The following is a 14,457-nucleotide window of genomic DNA, read 5'->3' on the forward strand; positions in this document are numbered from 1 at the left end:
AAACATACTGTATGTTTCTAGCTGAGCAATTTCCATTTGCTGGGATGAGGTTGGGCTGGGATGAAGCTTTGGATAAAAAACTTTTATTTTACCACACTATTTTATTTTTTATTTTTTTGTATTCATTTAACAAAAGAAGCCAAATTTTTCAGATTACAAACCATGCAGAGGGGGGACAGGGACAACTGCCCCAGGCCCTGAGAACTCCAGGGCCCCCAAAGGCTTTAATGTGTGTCAGATGTGCTAATTTGGGAATATGGACCATAAAGCACAATAGTGACACGGGCCTTAAAGTGGGTCTTTCTTGTTGAGGCCTGACTTGAAAACCGGTCCTGCGTCAAAATCTAGTTTCAAGACCTTGATTTTAAAAGTGCTGCACATACATATATAGATTACATTTTCCCCAAATCATTGCGTTAAATCAACTGATTTTAGTGAGCAACTAACAAGAAATGAAGCGCTGTCTTCAGGTGGTTGACAGACATCAATAGTTCTATGGACACATTTTGGTTTGGACCTAAAGAAATATCCCTGCTATCCAGTGCTACCTGTTAAATAAACAAAACAAAGGCATTTTCTCCCTCAAACTTGTCTGATCACTTATATTACACTGCAATCCAAAGTTAATACTACCATAAACATTCGCTGTCAGCCATTTCAAAACACCCTGTGTCTAGTTGGATGTTCAGACAACCATGAAATGCTGTTTAAAAACCCCACTCCTGCATTATGTTTTTCAGTTTTACTTTCAGGGCATACGATTAGGACCATGACCGTGCGTTCCGATTATAGAGAAGGATGTCAATAGCTCACGCAGAGCTTATTTCTTATGCATTAATGTAGCCTCGGGCCGATGTGTGTGTTGCTTTTATTAGATGTGACTTATGTTCTTTGCCTCAATAAATAGGCCCGGGTGTGGACATTCATCAGGCTGTGTTTACTGGCATTTTATGCATGCTGAACTATGGCTGCATCACTTTTACAGACCAAAGCGTGTGGTGCTTTCCCCTGCAATGTAAGAGCCAGTACATCTTTTGAGTAATTTCAGAGCAACGCAGGCAGACAGGCAGGCAGACCTGGGAAAAATTCTAGCTGAGTATATTTCTTCTACTTGAAAAGCCAAAGGACAGCTCAACTGATCTCATCTTGCGGGTGATGGGTGGACTTTTGTTGCTGCAACGGTGTTGGAGAAATCCAGCGCACCTTGAAGGGGCGACATGAGTTATCTCTTAAGCTCACCGCAGTGTTTGCTTACATTTTATTCCCAGCTTTGCATCATCTAAACTGTAGTCACAGTATTCTAATATTATGCTAAAAAATTCTGGTGCTTAATACTTCTTCATTTTTCACATTCAAACACATTTTGTTTTTCAGTCCACTCACAGGAGTAACAAAGGTAGCAGCAGGTGTTTGTTTTTGTTTTTTTTCCTCCTTTTTCCTTTCTCCTCTGAGCACATTGCACAACTCTAATTCTTCTTTTTTTTTTTCCTACCAATAATGAAAGAGATGCTCAGGAGCTTGGTTTTTGCCTGCAGACATGATAATCTCCCACTTATAAAAGGCAAGGCGCCTACCCAACTCCGGGAAACAGTCGCAGAACACAAAAAAAAAGAAAAGCAAAAGAACTGAAGTGGTGCTGAAAATCTCTTTACGGGAGGGAGATAGGAGTTTCTCAATGTCAAACCCCTTCCAAACAAGCTCATCTGATAGCTCAGCAACACCTCCAGTGGGCTTGGGAATAAAAGGTGGGGAAGCTAGGACATGGTTAGCCTATAATGAGGCTAAAGCAGAGAGGTGAGATTAAAAAGAGCCACTGAAACATAAGTTTAAACAGTTAAAAGAATCTCATGTCGTATTGTGCTGATATCCTCCCTCCACCCCACACATATTTGGAATGACTCTGTCTGGCTGCTGCTACACTCCACACATACAGACAATCGGCCCATTCAGCTGAGGTACCTGTGCTTAGCAGGAGATAAGTAGCTTTCCATGAGAAACAAAGAGAAGATTAGCATTCCCTTACACTATGTTGGAGGGCACGGAGCTTTGCCCTCCAAGCAAGGAAAAACCAGAAGGAAATGGCTTGCTTGGCTGTACACAGCAGAGATCAAAGTCAGACACTGATTAAGTTATACTAAAATTTAAGCTAACGCTCCTGCTGTGGTGCTAAAAGTAAATCTACTGCCAGTCCAGTGAGTTGACCCCAAAAGTGGGACAATGCGGAATTAAACATCAGGTCCAAATCAAGATTACTGTCACTTGCAGTAATCTCCATTTATGTTTGATTCAGATTACCCGCTTTGTAAAACAAGGAACTTTAGCCGTGCTAACCACAGAGCCTTTTAAAGGTCCAGTTGACCCAAATTTGCATTCGCATTTGCAGTCGAGTTTATGACTTATCTCCAGCGGCATTTGAGATATGTGAGTCCAAGACTTCTGCCTCAAACCCAGTACAGTGAAGAAATCATGTTCTGCTTAAGAAATGATTCTTATACAATTGTTGACAGCATTTTCTGTGGATCGCCTGGAACAACCAGGGCCAGTGTTTATGGATTTTTCAAATTCAAATGCTCTGAGCCCTAAAAATGATATTCGTTCACTTGCTTTTTATTGGGTGGAGGGCAGAAATCACACAAACAGATAGCAGAACTTGGACAAATAAAACCAAACCTATGTGCAATGCTAGATACCCGTGGAGGTAATGGGGTGAACTGACCTTATCCAGAGTAAGGCTGGTGATAATCTATATTTTTTCTTAATGTCAACAATAAGTTTCCATGAAAGCCAAAAACCACAGACCTGTTTATTTTGAGTCAGTCCCTCATAAACCATCCTGCCTTTATAAATACTCAGTAGAGCAACAAATGTGTATTAACAGGCCCCAACAAACTACATTGCCCATCTGTTTGGATTACATATACATTTATGACTTATCTTTCTTTATCTATTTACATCTTAGTAGGGATTAGTAGGCTTGGGGCTGAATGGCACAGGAATGGCATTGAAGTCAGAAAATACTGTACGACAGACTAAAGCTGGTTTTGGTTTTTTTCGTGCCATTTGTTGACAAGACAATTACAGAACAGCGTCAATCTCGTCCCGTAAACCTTACTTTTCAAGGTTAAATCCACGACTGTGAAGCTGAGACCATCAAACAAATGCATCTACTAAGGTTATGACTGAAATACAAAGGAGGAGGTAATATGATCTCACAAAAGACAACTGCCGCAGCTGCATTAGAGTCGCTGCTGACAGCAATACAAATTGAAAACAACAAACTTGAACACCTGTTTTCTCTTTCAGCTCTCCTGCTGATTTACTGCATGGATTTGGAGGTGGAAAATGAAGGGCATTTTAAGATTAAACTCATTACATCAGTGAATTTATGGCCTCTCTCTCTGCCTGAGCTGCATCTTGAGTCTGTGCACAGTCCTCCTAAGAGGTCCCTGCTTCTCCAAGTTATCATGCAGAGTGAGCATTTTGAAATGGATTCTCAGTGACATGGAAAATGTCCCTGCCTAATCGTCTTTTGTTTAGTTCATTTAACTCACATGGAAACAGGAGAGATGGCCCCGTAAGGCCAGCCAGGCGGCTACCTTTAATGGATGAGGTGGTCAGCTCTGAAAGGGAGCTGTGCTAAAAGACACAGCAGATGAAGAGAGGACTCTGCATTCTAGGGATGAAAGCACAGGGTCCAAAGGTCTGACCGATCCACAGCCCCCCTGCAGCCCGAGAGAAATCGGCACTGAAAATGTCCCCAGTCAGCAGCTGAGCATTATCTCTGAATTGTGCCAATGCCCATCAACCCTCCCCTCCTGACCCAGCCCCCGCCCATTCAAATCCACCACAACCTCCAGTCCCCAGAGCTGTGGCAGAAAGGAATGAAACAATGTCAAACAGCCGCTGCGGCCCACTCGCCATGCCCCCCCCCCCGACAAAAGACACTTAGACACTTGGCCTCAGATGACCACCAGTGATGGTGCAGATCTGGACTGCTGTGAAAGGGTTGACTCATCTAAATTACAAAACAAACATATTTCTCATTCAGCCCTAGTGGAATCAAGCCAAATACTGCTAGGAGAGAATAAGGTAGACAGATTTTATTATCCACAGGAATTACTCCCTACTTTCTGACATTTTATAGACCAAACAATTAATCAGATCATCTAGAAAATCATGAGCAGATAATTCAACAAGGAGACTAATCATTAACTGCAGCCTAACCCTAACCTTAAACTTATTTACTCTCACACACTGAGAGAGTTTTGCAGAGGATGATTCATTTTAACACAACTCTCTGGAAGAAACGTCTGAATTTCTAGCAACAGAGCCATCCCAAGCACATGTGAAGTTTTACTTCCTCAGCTCTGGATGTGAGTGGGGGGAAAAGTGTGAAGTTATGTAATAAGTTATGGATTTTCCTCTTAAAGGAAGACTGAAGTACAGAGCCTGCGGTCTGAAGCCTCCCAGAGGAGCAGCTCCACTGACAACAGGGCCCTCGCCGATGCCTCTTAAGGTGGCGGGACCCTGGGCCCAGTCACATATCACTTTCACCCTCATGCCACAGGGACACAACACAGAACACCACAGACATTGTCTTCTGACATGGAGTTCGCCTGTCTGATCACATCCCTTTCCAGCAGTCAGCAGGCGAGCAATCACAAAAAAAAAAAGACATCTGTGCTGCAGTTTGCTAGCTAAAAAGGGCAAAAGCTTAGGATTGCAAGGGATATGGAGGCAGGGATCGATGGAGATGTCTGAACCTGTTAGTGCAAGTGGAGATGAGGGCTGCTGCACCGTGGGGAGGGCTCTTTTGTCATGCAGGGAGAGGGGGGCCGGAGAGGTGACTCTGCTGGCGATCAAGGGTCAACTGCTGCGATCATCCATCTTCCGTCTTGACAGTGTCCTGTCAGCCCGGGCGCTCAAGTTACTAAACACAACAGGCAGGCCTCCTTTGTGGCGCTGCGCTGGTCTGCAGCCATGTGTAAATGAAGTTAATATTCACTGACCTCATGCATGGCCTAATGCGGGCCCTGACATCACCTTGGAAATAACACTATCTGACGCAAAGTCACAAAGGTCTCCCTTTCAGGGGGTTTAACAAAGTCCCCCTTACCAATATAACTGACCATATGGCTTTGTTTGCCAGAGAATGGGGGATGTTTACTTGGATTCTGTCTTTTCATATGATGCAACGTAGAGTCTCAAATTTGGAGCGACAGGTCAGATTCCAAGACCTGAATAATGGCAACTCATCACTCCCTTGTTTTTTTTCCCCTTTTCCTCGCTGTCTTGAAAGAAACAGCATTAAATAGCTGGTTAGTGCATCTAAGATCACACCCTTTCTTCTCATTACACATTTGCATACTCCTGGAATCAGCTTACCCTGTCCAGAGATATCAGTATCCCTGTTTTGCATCGAGGGTAAACATCAACATCAAAATACAAAATGTAGACTTTCTCCTCAGTGTCAAACGTAACCCTGCGGATTCTTGTCTGTACACCCATTTTTTGACAGGACTAAGGCTTAAAAAGTCCTATCAACATGTTCTTATATCACTCTCAAATGGTTAAGACCACAACAACTTGCAGCTATTCCATGTAAAGCCTGTAAATAAAGCAAAAAAAAAAACTGAGCAGAAACAGGCAAATGTGTTTGCCAGTGCTTGGAAAGAAATCTCCATAAGATTTGTTTTCGATGCTCCCAGTATTGTTTTCTGAACAAGGTTTGTGCCTCTACAACAGTTGAGTGGATTGAGCTTTTCCATCAGCTGCTTGATATTCATGTATGCATGAGTCAGTAGCTGAAGCTTATCAGCAGAGGGGAGAGACAAACCCATTACCAGTGACCAGGCACCGGCAGCCTCCTGTCCCTCTTTAAGTTCAGTTCTCTGAGCTTAGATTGTGGGTTTCAGATCTGTCTTTACCTCGGTGCGATTTCTCTGAACGCAGAAACCAGTTGGAGCAGATAATTAGTCGTGACAGGCCTTTTGTTTCCTTGCCTTTTGCTTAACATATGAATAAGTACAGTTCATATGAATATAACTTTGAGACAAATATTCACCAAGCCAGACGACTTTGTGAATGAGCTTCCCTGTGAATGTTTTTTGAAAATAAAATGAGGCGTTTGTATTTAATTTGACGTGTCGACAAGGCAGCTGGATCCCACAGAAAGCGCCGCTGGCACCGGTTCAAGCGCGTGTATCCCGGGAAACAACTTCTTTCTTTTACTTCTCGTTTGAAAGTATATATTTAAAAGGGTCATTGGATGTGGAAGTAAAATAAATGTTCATCATTACAGCTTGCCAAATGATGATTTCAAACATTCTGCCGTCTCTTCATCCTCAGAGGAAGCAGCTGCGGTTTAGTCTTCTCTAATGAGGGGGAACTAGATGGAGCAAAAGCACTGCACAGGAATACAGTAATATCTGACAGTCATGAAGACAAGTCTGCATCTGTTCTTCGAGGCGTAACTCCCACTGAAATGTACCACCCTTTTGACTAGCCTTCTTTTTTCGTAATTTCAACAACTATTGTTCTTTCTCCTGCAGAAACTCACTATGTAATCATAATTTCTATCACACAGAGCGCAGGAAAACAACTTTTTCAGGGGATACTGAAAATCCTCTAATGTAGAAAATCAGGGCTAAGCTAAAGACAAATCAAGCTACTTTTAGGACAGTGGGTGCAACAAGAAACTGGAGTATTATGTTTTATAATAATATACAGTAACTCTTGAAATGTACTGAATGGACCCCTATAATTGTGAGACATCTGTTGCAAATTCTTATTACAAATCTTATTTAGAGTTAAGTCAATTAATTAACTCATTAGTACATCAAAAGAAGCTCATTCTGCAACAAATTTGTTGATCAATTAATCGTTCGTATAATTTTTTAAGCAAGAATGGCAAAAGAAATCCAAGGTACCAGCTTCTCAACTGTGAAAATGTTCAGTTTTTTTCTTTTTTCTTTGTGTACTATGATAATAGATTTAATAACTGCAGGGTCTGGACTCTAAAGACCGAAACAATAAACGGCATAGAGCTGCAACTCGCAATTATTTTCAATTACGTCTATCATGAGACCCCTGCCTAAGGTGTTGTCTTCAAATATCTTGTTCTGTCTGAAATCCAAAGACATTCCAGCACCAGTAATATAAGACAGAGAAAAGCAGGAAATCATCACAGATGAGGCATCACAGGGAACCAGCCAACGTTTGGCATTTTACTTAGATAAATGACTTCGATGATCAATCCATTAATCATTTTCGCGCTAAACATTTTAGATTCTCCAAATCTCATGTCCCAAGTCCTCCCCTAAGTGATCAATTTCAGGACACTGTCACCTGCATTGATAGTAACATCCTGAGCAGAGAATACAACATCTTTTGTGCGTGAGTGCTACCTGCCAGGCCAAGACAACAAGGAGGAAAAGCCCCCGGGCTGTGGAAGAATGCTACTATTCACAGGAAACAGACACGGGCGGTGACAGGACGAGCTCTCATCCATCACCAATTTATTTCAATCTGGAGTGATTTAGGTCCCTTTGGGTCTCCTGTGGATTCTGCACACACCTGTCATTTGCATAATTAAGCTCTGGAGCAGTTGTAAAAGACAGCCATTTTGTGTATTAAATTCACACCTTATCAATCAGGGGAGCGTCAACATGTATGAGGACCTCCTGACTCTGGGCTTCCCGGCTTCATTTGAAATGCTAAAATGCGGCTTTTTCTCCGGCCCCCGGGAGCCCAGGGCTGGTAGCCCGGGCCGCCTGGTGGCTTCCATACACGTTACTTGTCGTGGTCAGACCCCGACGGCTCAGCCCCTTCCCTCGAGGGGCTCCATCATCAATCAGTCTCAAACTAACTTCTGTCCAACTCCCTGACAGTCAAGATGGATGGTGCCAGCTTCTACAGGATGCTGTATCCTCTCATTAATTCTCTTGTTAGCATGCACTGATAGCAGCAAGATATGGTCTGTTCTATCTGTTTTCCACCAGACAGAGGTCTCTCCCTTTTTTTTTGGGTGAGGGTCAACAGTTAATCATGTCACAGGCACTGGTTATTTAGTGCCACAACGATCTGATGTGTCAAAATCGGACAACATACATTCCCGGGATTGAGCGAAACAAAGAGACCAGTGTCCCCTCACAAGGGCCCTCTCTCTGTCTAAACGACTCTGTGGCTCCATTGCAACCAATAGCCAGCGCCAAACAGCACCAGCGAATGAATGGGCGCTATTTTCACAACACGCACTTCTTCGCAAAATGAAGCCTGCGCAGGCTGCGGGGACACTTCAACTGGCCTTTTTCAACACCCATTGCACTGAGACCGCTGAACACAGCAGGCGGAGAAGAAGAGTGACATTTACTGCCACAGATTGCCACACAAAGAGTTAAAGAGAGACAGGGGGAGTGAGGGGCACAGGGGTGAAAGACAAGGGGTCCCTCTTCGCTGACGGTGATGAATGAGTGGATCACAACACATTTCAGAGGAGGCCTTTGCGTCCTCGGAGAGAGCTCCTCAAATGACATGACTGACAGCTCGACTTGCTTACTCCACCTGCACCCACCCTCTGAATATTTTACTCGGTGACCACTTTATAACCATAGCGCTCTGCAGATGCTAAAAAAAGGCCAGTTAGGGGCCGTCTAAAGGAGTCAGTTTGCTTCAGATAAAGTGCTTATCAGATCACTGAACTGAAATCGCCTCTCGGACGACGGGATTCGGGAGGCCACGCCCAACAATTTGAGTTCGGGAAGGAAGAACCAAAAGAAAATTTGTTTGAAAAGTTAAATGAATGTGGCACTAATTCCTAAAACACTCAGTATACTTCAAAGTGTCTGTCGGATCCGAAACCCTCTTTCCAGTGTCGGAATCAGGGGATTAGGGACAATATTTATTCCTTCCCACTTGCCGTTAGACATGTTTTGACAACACTTGATACAAACTTGTGCATTTGAGGCATGCCGAACGCTTTGCTGTAAAGGTGTAGCATCACCACGACATCCACTCAACCGAAAGATTTACAGAACAAAGACAAGGTAGTCTAATGTCCAAAAGCCAGGATCTCACATTTTTAATGGTCACAGATAGTTGGACTTATTGCTCTGCTGTTCAGCTGATAGAAATAGTCTGAATAGCTTTTAGATTGTTCTGGGGGAAACTACTGAATGGACAATTTAATGTCAGTGGAGCCGCTGGAAGAAGTGCTGATGGTGCACCGTGATTCTCATTTTATTTAGATTAACTACCCCTTAATACAAAGGCTTCTCATGCCTCAGTGGAGATAAAGCTCATAAAGGTGCAGTACCAAGACTGGAACTTGATCCACCTACACATTAAGGAACCTCGTTCCTCAGACTTTAAACAACCTAAAGCCAGGTTCATTGCACAGCTTCTTATATCTACAGGTATTTGTTTTAATTGACACATGAACAGATTCATTAATGGAGACGTGCAAAAGTCGTCCGTTCTGAGGGTTTTGCATCAAGACGTATTAAGAAAAAGTAGCTAAAATTACTCTGACAAGCCCGAGCTATTGGCTGTTATGCTGCAACGCTCTCTCTCTCTGTGGAAATAAATCATGGGCTTTCTTTCCACCTAAGGGCACAACTGGATCTTATATCTATGCATATTAAAACAACAAGAACAATAAAAAGGGAGCTCCGTGGGGCTGAGGCGGTGATAGCCTGCTAACATTAGAGACATAGCACAACTTGAAGCAAGCTGTGCTGCTCTAAATTACATGTCCTAATACAGTATATTTCATTAACACACCTCCCTCAGAGGGGTCCCTAATGGATGACAGCGTGGCATAAAAGCTTGTCTGCCAGGGACACTAATTTGTTCTTAGACACATTTCGTTCAATTATTACTGGCTGCTGCTGCTCATAAGCTGCTTAGATGGAGGCTGCCCTCTTTGCACAAAAAAAAAAAAAAAAAACAACAGCTTCGCTTCGCTGACAAGACAGACCACTTAAGTTCTGTGACCTAAGTCACCCCCCCCCCCCCCCCCCCCCCTTTAATCCATAGCGATTTTTATCTTTAAAATCAGGTGGCCACTGAAAATAATCCCCTGCGTGTTTAAAGTGACCGAAAACACACGTAATTGTTGTCGGCTGTAGCTGCACAATCCAGCACCGACAACGGAACACATATGAACGAGCCACAGCGAGGCTCGGTCTGACCTTCCTGTTGGGCTCCTTCATAAATATCCTGAGGCCTAAATGCCACAGTACAGCGGCTATTTGTTTCCCTTTCTGTCAAGGTCATTTGGCCGGGGCAGAAAGATACTGAAAGACTGGCTAGACTTCCTCTAAACCTGTGTATTCTGCGAGTGATTGCCTTGGCTCCCTGCCAGTAAAGAAAGAGAGGAGTGTTTGAGCTGAGGAGCTAAACTCAAGTTATTATTTAATCCCTGTGTCAACAGAATCACGGCTATAAATTAAGAGCCTCACAATCAATTAACACAAATTCCACTTATTACGCTGAGGATGTTTGGCCTCAATACTTTATCCATCTTTACTGCTGTCAGATCAGCTGCTTTAATCCCATTTGCCAACACAACTATTAAGTCTACTATGCCTAAGTTGTCATTTACCTGCTTTGCATAACCACAAATCCTCTCCTGTTTATTGCCGATTTTTTTTTTTTTTGTGTGTCTTCTTAGCACAGCTTTTGTTGTGTGAAACCCAGGATGTCCCTGACTGATTGCTAAAGGTTAATTCAACAAGAAACAACCCTGGGAATGCTAATGAGTAAATGACATTCCTACTATAAAAAAAAAAAAAAAAAAAAAAAAAACATGCTTCTTTCCGATATCATGAAAACAAAAAGGTACAGGCACTCACGTTCACATGCATCTCCTTTCTGGTGAAATCCAGCTTTGCATATACATTTCCCAATGGGCACCAGCCATTCCCCCTCGGCACTGCAGTGCATCTTGGGAGAGTTGTCGGCCTCCTCCTCGGCGTCGCTCACGCACATGCCCTCGACCTCCACCAGCGAGGAGAACTCCGATCCCGTCACGGTGTCTGGGAACGTGGCCAGGTTCTCGATGATAGACCAACACTTCTTGTAATAAACTTTGACAGACACCAGGGCGATACACGCCCCTACATCCTGGAAGGCCAGGTAAAAGCCCCGTCTGGACAGGGGACCAATAATGCGTACTTCTGTGTTCAGCTTCATCTTCCTCTCGCCCAGGTCACCCTGAGTGAAGCTCTCATCTGCAGCGATCGTGTCAATTTTCACGTACTGGTTCTCCCGTAAACTCCTGCCCACCTCCGAATCTGTTTCCTGGTAATACAAGTTGAACGTCTCCTTGCAAGTGCCCACCACACCTGGTAGGCTGTTACAATCCCTCAAGGTGAACTTCAGTTCCACAAAAATTCTCTGAGCATCGCCCTTCTCTATCCAGTTAGTCCGAAGCCAGTTATTCTGATTGGGCTCCATGACTTGGCAAACCTGGTAAGTGCGTATGGGTGTGTAGTTCTCATCCAAGCCGCTGATTTCTTCCCACTGCGAGAAGAAAGCATACATTATCATGAATGCATCCATCAGGGAACATCACCGCGTTGAATTTAAATGCAAAAGTTGTCTATCTATCACAAGACAGACATCTAATGATTAGCAATCAAACCAAACGGGGGGTGATTACACTGTAATGAATGTGACAAAAGGTATATGAAATACAGTCATTTCAGGCAGCGCTCTATATAATAAACTGCAGTGAATGAAGGGAGATTAGAAGCTGCAGTTTTATCGCACAAACACATCTTTGGAGAATGATTGTGCTCCAGTTTATCTGCTTCTGTTCACATTCTTTATTTAGAAATGAAAGTTTCTCCCGGCCTGCTTTTAATCAGAAGAGCAAGTGGGAAGTGGTTCGCTTCGGGCCTTTGTGCTCTGAATGTCAAAAGCCACGAGAGTTCAGTGGCAGAAACATCCTCCTGTACTCTTTATCTCGTGCTCTGGAGAGACTTTTGTGAGGAAAGAAATACGAGGCAGGGATCCTTATGTACATTTCAAAGCCTACTTTAAATATTATTATTCCTCTCACAGATGTGGAACATCAGGGAAAGCTAGGGAAAAAATATATATATATAGATATGTAGTGCATCCATGTGCCTGCTATGCAGAGATTCTGCAGACTTACCCCATTGGGAGGATAGGAGATCCACTCCAGTTCTGTCTGCTGTGCCTTGGAGTCCAGCAGAATCACTAGTGACAGGAAACCAAGAGGCAGGTGGTTAAATCTCACCGGGGTACCGGGGCTGGGTGTTAGTGATAGGCCACACACACACACACACACACATATGTATATCTATAACGCATATACACGGCCTCATTTCTATCAGCAGCAGCTAAAGCAAAACAAAAAACATGTCATCTGAATGCATGCATGAGTCCAGAAACAGACACACATATTAGATTGTCTTTGGAATCATTGCGCATTCGCTTTACGCGTATTTCATCCACTCATTTTTACGCAACAGTTTATTAAAACTCCATTTTTTTTTTTTTTTTTTTTGTTGGAGTGGAAGTTGTTGCGTTAGCGTCAAAGCAGCTGCTTCTGTCTCCATCCTGACGCTCTCTCTCTTTCTCTCTCTCTCACACACACACACACACACACAGAACATGCGCTGGTATATTTTCAGCTCCAAACGGCCATAAAACTACAGTGAAAGCACCAAACAGGCGGCTTTGTTTGCGGTTTTACTCAGCGAAGGGAGATTCGACAAAACAGTTTTATTTTATGCCCCGGCAACGCGAAGCGGCACCGCGGCGGCTTTTTGTATAAAAAACGAAGTTGTTTTAATTGTATGTAATATCAGCATGCAGCTCCATTATGAGAGGAGGCGGGGGTGTCTGCAGCCAGGACGCATCGCTGTAAAAAATAAAAATAAATAATAATGATAATAATAATAATAATGCTCGGTTATGTCTTACAGGTGACTGTGATATGGAGGTCTGGAAAGCCCCTATATAAACACCGAGGATTTTCAGTTCATATCCGCGGATCGTGCAGGGTTATTACAGCCTACTGTAGTTTTGGTGGTGAGAAAAATCAATACCTGAAAAGTGATTTTGTGTTTTTACGCATGAGATTATTTCATCAGTTCAACCAGAATCCCGTCAGCTAACAGTATCCATACTCAGCCCTTTGGACTTCTTCAATCGGCTCTTAATTTTTTGGCGTTTTATTGTCTTGATGCTGACCAACTTGAGCGCCTGAAAGCAGATTACGGCTCCGCATCAGGCTGTTGTGTATTTCTTTTTTTTCTTTTCTTCCAAGAAACAAGACTCGCCAGGACTGTCAGAGCCGAGGCCACTTTGGAGGAACTAACCCTCCGACAACTGCGTCCAGAGAGACGGCTCACTAACTTCCAGTGAGGCGAGCCTGCCGGAGCGATCGATCCGCCGATATTACCTAGTTGGTCATGATAGATTGTTAATCTGGCTACTTAAGCCGATAGCTCCCTGGCACTGGAGTGATTTTTTTTTTTTAACAAAAAAAAAAAAAAAAAAAAAAAAAAACACGATCATCTGCGTCTAATCCGTATTCCACGGCTTTTAATTGCAGTGCGTAAAAGCACCGTGAGCTCGCTCGCAAACAGCCCGGGCACAGGCAGCTGCTGTCATCCCCCGCACACCGGCCTCATCAAGCTGCGCCGGGCACGGTACACGTCCACATTCTGAGTTAGTAAAATTGCGTGAGATTTTAAAAAATAAGCAATAACATTTAAAAAAAAAAAAAAAAAACAGGACGCTGTCTGTTTGAATTTGGACACCCCTCTGTCAATTCTGAAAGATTGTCTCCCCAAACGCGATGATATGCATGGGAAGAGAGAGTCCAAACTTTACGAACTTACCTTCCTTCGCATTCTGTGCTTCCCCGCTGTTTACATGACAGCACACATGAAGGCAAAATATAATCCACAGACACGGGGTGGACCTGGAGAGCATGGTGCAGCCGCGGATTTCAATCTAGACCGTAACTCGCTTTGTCACTGTCTCGCACGCTTCCCATTGACGACACTAAACCGGCTCTATGTACAACAATCCGCTAGTCCCCACTCAAATAGCGTCTGCTGCCGCTGGGAGGAGACTGAGGCTCCGCTGATGTCTGTCACGGACACAGGCGGAGAGGCTGTCCAATCACAACCTGCAGAGGGGAAACGTCATGGAAGGAGAGGGCCACTAGACGCGCGGAGGCTGCTGGGTCTTCTTTTTTTTTTTTTTTTTTTTTTTTGGATGGGGGGGGGGAAATGTTGTCACAACTTGGATCAGGTATTTTTGGTTTTCTTCAGGAAAAGGGCAAGGGATGCTGTAGTACAGTTGGTGTCTGGACACCAACACAAGCTCACACACACACACACACACACACACACACTGACACACACAGCACAGCAGTGGTGTCTGGGCGGCTGAAACAGCTCTTTCTGACAAACA

The 14,457-nt window shown here is 43.8% G+C and overlaps 1 protein-coding gene across 3 annotated transcripts in view; it reads right to left on the reverse strand.

Moving 5' to 3' along the window:
- Window positions 1-14,032, reverse strand: part of epha7 (eph receptor A7) — a 74,677-nt gene extending 60,645 nt beyond the window's left edge. For all 3 annotated transcript variants that reach the window (XM_041063946.1, XM_041063945.1, XM_041063944.1), the window contains exons 1-3: window positions 13,878-14,032; window positions 12,161-12,225; window positions 10,854-11,523 (exon numbers count right to left, since the gene is read on the reverse strand). In XM_041063946.1, coding sequence (XP_040919880.1) covers window positions 10,854-11,523; window positions 12,161-12,225; window positions 13,878-13,971 — 829 coding nt within the window. In that variant the 5' untranslated portion in view covers window positions 13,972-14,032. The remainder of the gene's footprint in view (window positions 1-10,853; window positions 11,524-12,160; window positions 12,226-13,877) is intronic.
- Between the last annotated feature and the right edge of the window lie 425 nt (window positions 14,033-14,457).

The sequence above is a fragment of the Toxotes jaculatrix genome, chromosome 19 (assembly GCF_017976425.1).
Source record: "Toxotes jaculatrix isolate fToxJac2 chromosome 19, fToxJac2.pri, whole genome shotgun sequence".
In the NCBI taxonomy this organism is placed as follows: Eukaryota; Metazoa; Chordata; class Actinopteri; family Toxotidae; genus Toxotes; species Toxotes jaculatrix.